The sequence below is a fragment of the Sinocyclocheilus rhinocerous genome, unplaced genomic scaffold (genome assembly GCF_001515625.1).
Source record: "Sinocyclocheilus rhinocerous isolate Xijiao unplaced genomic scaffold, SAMN03320098_v1.1 scaffold628, whole genome shotgun sequence".
NCBI lineage: Eukaryota > Metazoa > Chordata > Actinopteri > Cypriniformes > Cyprinidae > Sinocyclocheilus > Sinocyclocheilus rhinocerous.
The window spans coordinates 532,582-537,645 of record NW_015650779.1 but is presented as its reverse complement, the minus strand read 5'-3'; the positions used below and the strand labels follow the sequence as shown (position 1 = coordinate 537,645).

Genomic DNA, 5,064 nt, shown 5'->3' with positions numbered 1-5,064 from the left:
CCGCCCCTAAACCTACCCGTCACTGGGGTGTAGACAAATCGTACAAAATCGTACGAGTGAGGTCGTACGAATTCATACGAATTAGCCACCTCGTAAAATACGTACGAATTGGTCGTGAGATAGCGTTGAACCTACTACATGCTTGTCGTTGGCGCCAATAGCCTTGTGGTTAGTACGTCGACATACAGCGCAGCTGCGCTCATGGCGACCCGAGTTCGATTCCCGCCTCGAGGTCCTTTGCCGATCCTGCTTTCTCTCTCCACCCAGTGCTTTCCTGTCGTCACTCTACAGAAGTGAAACCGATTTGTTTGTTTAAAAGTAGAGGATCTGTTCTTTATTTTGATGTATTTATTGCATGTTCAGATATTCATGCAACAATGTTCTTGGGGCCATGAACTTTTAGTGAAAATCATCAAAAACGCTTGCAGTGGCTGGCAACTTTTTTCAAAAACGCTGGCAGGGAAAGAGTTAAACTTTTTATTTGGAGTACTACTTGTGCACAATGCACATTTCTTAATATTAAGCCAAAAATGGCTTTTAATGCCACTATTGCTGAGGATTGTATGATCTTTGAATAATAATGCAAGATATTTAAAGTGTACCTAAACTATCTTTGCAATAGTTCAACTTTAGCACAATCAAATATACTTCGGTTCATCTTTAGTTGGACTACTTCCGCACAATTAAACCGCATTAAGCACAAAATTAGTAGTTCCAATTTAGCAGACTTTAAGTATACCAGTTTAGTATACCAACAGTACAATTGCAGGGTATTTTTATTAAGCTCATAAATATGTAAATTTATTTGTAGTATGCTTGGCACAAATAAATGTATTTCAAATACATTTTAGTATTTCTTTTTCACTAGGGTAGTCCTGACGTTCCTGAAATCTCATTCTCAGTGGCCTTTTGCAAACGTTAAACTTTCGGCATCATTTACACGCATTTCTTTCCTAACTTTAGTGGAACACAAAAGGCTTTTTTTTAATACCTTTTAAATCTGAATGGTTTCAGATGCTGTCACGCTCTGAACTTCCAGTGTGTGTCATAGTTCTTGTTGGCAGCTATATTTAGAAAGCAAGATTGAGTCAGTAACACTGTTTGTCTGTATTAGTATCCTGAATGCACCTGGAAATCACTGCATGCCATATGTTGCATATAGTGACACCTGGATAAGTAAATAAACCATTTTGTTCTGTCTTTAGAGTTGCAGATTTCAATGGAGAGGTCAGATGACATTGAAGCCAGGAAGTTACGCAACAACAGTAGCCAGTGTAAGTAGAGTATTTGATTTTATGAGATATTTGATTTTTCTTAAAACACAAAACTGTGATTGATTATGGCAATACGAAAACATGTATAGGATGCATTTCACCCCAAAACTATTTTCATGACCGTTAAAATTCCCATGATGTATGAATGCAATTTAAATATTTGTGTTTCAGTAATACACATCTGTTCAAAAGTTTTTGAAAGAAACAATCTTACACATTTTATAATGTTATTATAAAAGGTTTAGATTTTTAAAAATGCTGTTTTGTTGAACTTTCTATTCATCAAAGAATCTTGAAAAAATCAGGCAATTACCAGATGTGTATATATATATTTTTTTATTTCTGTTGTTTGATTTTGGGGTGAAATATGACCTGGACTTTCGTGAGATTCACCCGCAGCTTGTTTTGCCTAAAACTAGGCAAAGTCCTCTTGCTAATGTAGCTAGCTGTCAGCTGAGCGCCGCTCCCTGCCTGTATTAAAGGCTGTTGAGTGGCTGCATCGGCTCTGGAAGAATGCGAGGGGTGTGTGGGTTTGTGATATAACCAACCACATTGCCACAAACAATGCTCTCTTGTCTGGCAGCCATCTGATCGCTTGCACTCCTCTGAATGTGAATGTCTCTCTTTTCCTCATCAGCGGTGGTTTACCCCTCCCGCTCTGTTTGCTTGATGTTGTTTTCATGCTCTACAATGTTGGCAAGCAACAGCTGGATTTTTTGCCTTTAGGCCATTATAGAAACATTTGTGGGAACATGAAGTTAAGAGTATAATAACTTTCAGCATGCCGTTCTGAGAGCACAGATTTGTTACTTGCTTTCTTTAGGGTCATGTACTATTTTATCATTTTAAAATATTTAGGTGTCTTTCTGCATGTTTCGCTTATGCCGCTTTCTTCTCTCTCTCTGCATAATCACGCAATCATAGTCACGTCCAAAAACAAGCTGGCTGTGTTTTCCTGCTGTGTTTTTAAGACTATGTAAATATCCTCTTCACAAGTGAAATGAGATTCAAATGCAGTGAGATGAAAGCTTATTCGCAGGCTGTGTTTTCTGTTCAGGTCAACCCTTGTGAAAAACAAATGCACTTTTTAGCATACTTTCAAAAACTGAAATAATGTACTTTGCAAGATTAAACCAGTATAATGTTTTCTGACACTTAATTGCATGTTACTTACAAATTAATTAAACGTACTAATGTATATTAAGTGCAATTCGTTGAACTTAGAGTGATCATTTGACCTATCTTCGTATGTAATTTCATAATTCTATTGTCTTTGAAATATGGTTAAAATGTACTCCTGAATGCAGTGACAAGCCTTTATGGTAAACTAAAACCTACTTACTATGTAATTACTATGTCATTTCTATTTCAATATATTTGTAATTACATGTTGTAATGATGAAGTTGCACTTTAGTACATTTAAATTATATTAACTTTTAATGTAATATTGAATAACGCAATACAGTTAAAGTAATCAAGTACTTCACATGTGCTTTAGCATGTTAGTCAACACATCAAAATAAATGTACTTGAAAGATGATTTAAAAGTGGAACTTTTGGCATTTAATTTGACATTATTACAAAGTGCACAAAGTCTACTTGGGTGTATTAAGAAACATACATAGACACTTTCATGACTAAGTACACTTAAGTATTGGGCTTTTATTTAGTTAAAATTGTATTACCTGCAAGTACAGTGTTTTGAAAATATACTTATTTTAAGTACACTACAAGTGCACATCAAGTACAGTTACGTGCACTTCCTTTTAGCACAAGGGAAGTGTAGCTCATAACTGCCTCTTTGTAGAACCGCATTACATTGTGAAAGATTTATGATTCATAAAACAATATGCAGAGCAGCAGTTCATACACCCAGCCAGGAACGGCACATGGTTTGGTGAACTGCATCTATTCAGTTTTCTCTCTGCATTCGGTTTCCATAACTGGACTTTTTGTTTGTTTGTTTTGTACAAATCATCGTTCAGGAATCTAGAATTGACCTGTGACCTCAGAAATCTAGCTCAGTTCAGTGGTTATTTCAAACGGTCCATGAAGGTTCTATTTCTCATGATTTAACTCCTATGAGATGAAATTGCACATTAATTTGAATCTTTTTTTTTTTTTTTTTTTCTCTCACTTTCCCTGCAGCTTTCTCTCCGAGTTTGCAGGAAACCGGTGTGCCGATCACGTCGAACGCTCCTTTACTCCCCAGCAGCATACGAGCGTGAGAGTGTCCCGTGCATCATTTTCATTTCCACACCTCCATAAACGAGGAATAATTTGTCTCCGTGAGGAATATGTCCTCTGGCTTGGAGTCAGTGGCTGATTTTGAAGTATACCCCTAAAAATTGTGATTTCATGGGTAGTTTTTTTTAACATATCTGAAATGGTAGGTGTATTTATGCTTCTCATTTTCATAATTTCTTGAGATGGATGTGTGATGTATGCCGTAAGCCGACAAATGACTCGCTGAGAATGAAGAATAAGAAACCGTCTGACCTCTTTATTGCCAGCATGATGCACATATACTGTAGGAGCAATATGGCCTGATTCTTTCATAGTGATTTAACTTTCCATTCATTTCTGAGATATTTCATCCAAAAAATGAAACTTCTGTCATTTATTAACCCTCACGCCATTCCAAAATTGTATAGTTTTCCTCCTTTCATAAATCACAAGTGGTGAATTTGAGGAATATCGTGGCCACTCTTCAGTATATGGAAACTCTCACAAAAACAAAAATGGTTTGGTTGATGGTTTGGTCAAAACACAATGGTTTTTGAAGACTTGTAATGTAGCGAATAAGTCATATTAGACTACTTTTTAATGGTATCCCCAACGAATGGCCAGAATATTCTTCAGAAAACTCAGCTTCGTGTTGCGCTGAAGAAACAAAGGGTTGTGCAGGGTGAGAAAAATGAAAGTTTTCATTTGTACATTTTTGACTTTTGAATAGTGAACTTTACTGCTAAGATGAAGAATATATTGGTCAAATGTTGGCACTTGAGTGAAAGTTTGGCTGTGCCAAGTTTGTTGGACCACACAAAATGCTTTGAGCCGGAATGAATGTTGAAGAGTTTTAAATGGGCCTGGGTGCTTATTTAAACGTCCATAGAAACAACTTATGCACTTGCCATATGCAAAATCTAGCATAGCATCTAATCAATGCTTTATTTGCATGTATATTTTAATGGTGCAAGAGTAATTTGTTAGGAAAAAAATTTCTCTTATGTAAGACTGCTATGTTTGCTTAAATAATAATAAAATCTCTGTTGCTTGGTAAACGTGGATTCAAAAATAGATTTCATGTTACATAGGGAGCATGAGACCAGCTGAAAACTATGCAAACTGAATTAAAGTAGTTTGCATTTGCGTGTGCCTTCAGTGAAGACGTCAGCAGAGTAAATGCACTGTGTTCAATCAATTGCGCTAACATTCACACTCTACTCCAATGCATCTGAAGTATGCAAATAAAGACATTAATCCATCATACATACTGCGGCGCAGGTGAGGCAGGAAACGGTGCCAGAACACAACTATTTAAATGATGATTCATAGGACACAATTCTGGCTACGTTTACATGCACAGTTTTTGGGTTCAATCGGACTGAATTCATTCCGATTGATGAATCTGAATGTAGTGTTTACATGAACGCTAAAGAAAGTGATCGGGTTGATGTGCGTGTTTATATGTCACAAGCTTCAAATCGGAATTGATTTTTTTTTTTTTACATGCGCAAATAGCTATAGAGTTTCTCACTGTTTGCACATAATAACCACTCTCCTACA

General features: G+C 36.5%; 1 protein-coding gene across 5 annotated transcripts in view; it reads left to right on the top strand.

The window, feature by feature from the left end:
• The window catches only part of LOC107712602 (keratinocyte differentiation factor 1-like), a 13,140-nt gene extending 9,146 nt beyond the window's left edge, over positions 1–3,994 (top strand). For all 5 annotated transcript variants that reach the window (XM_016517922.1, XM_016517923.1, XM_016517920.1 and 2 more), the window contains 2 exons: positions 1,206–1,274; positions 3,424–3,994. In XM_016517922.1, the coding sequence (XP_016373408.1) occupies positions 1,206–1,274; positions 3,424–3,503 (149 nt within the window). In that variant the 3' untranslated portion in view covers positions 3,504–3,994. The remainder of the gene's footprint in view (positions 1–1,205; positions 1,275–3,423) is intronic.
• The last annotated feature ends 1,070 nt before the right edge of the window (positions 3,995–5,064 follow it).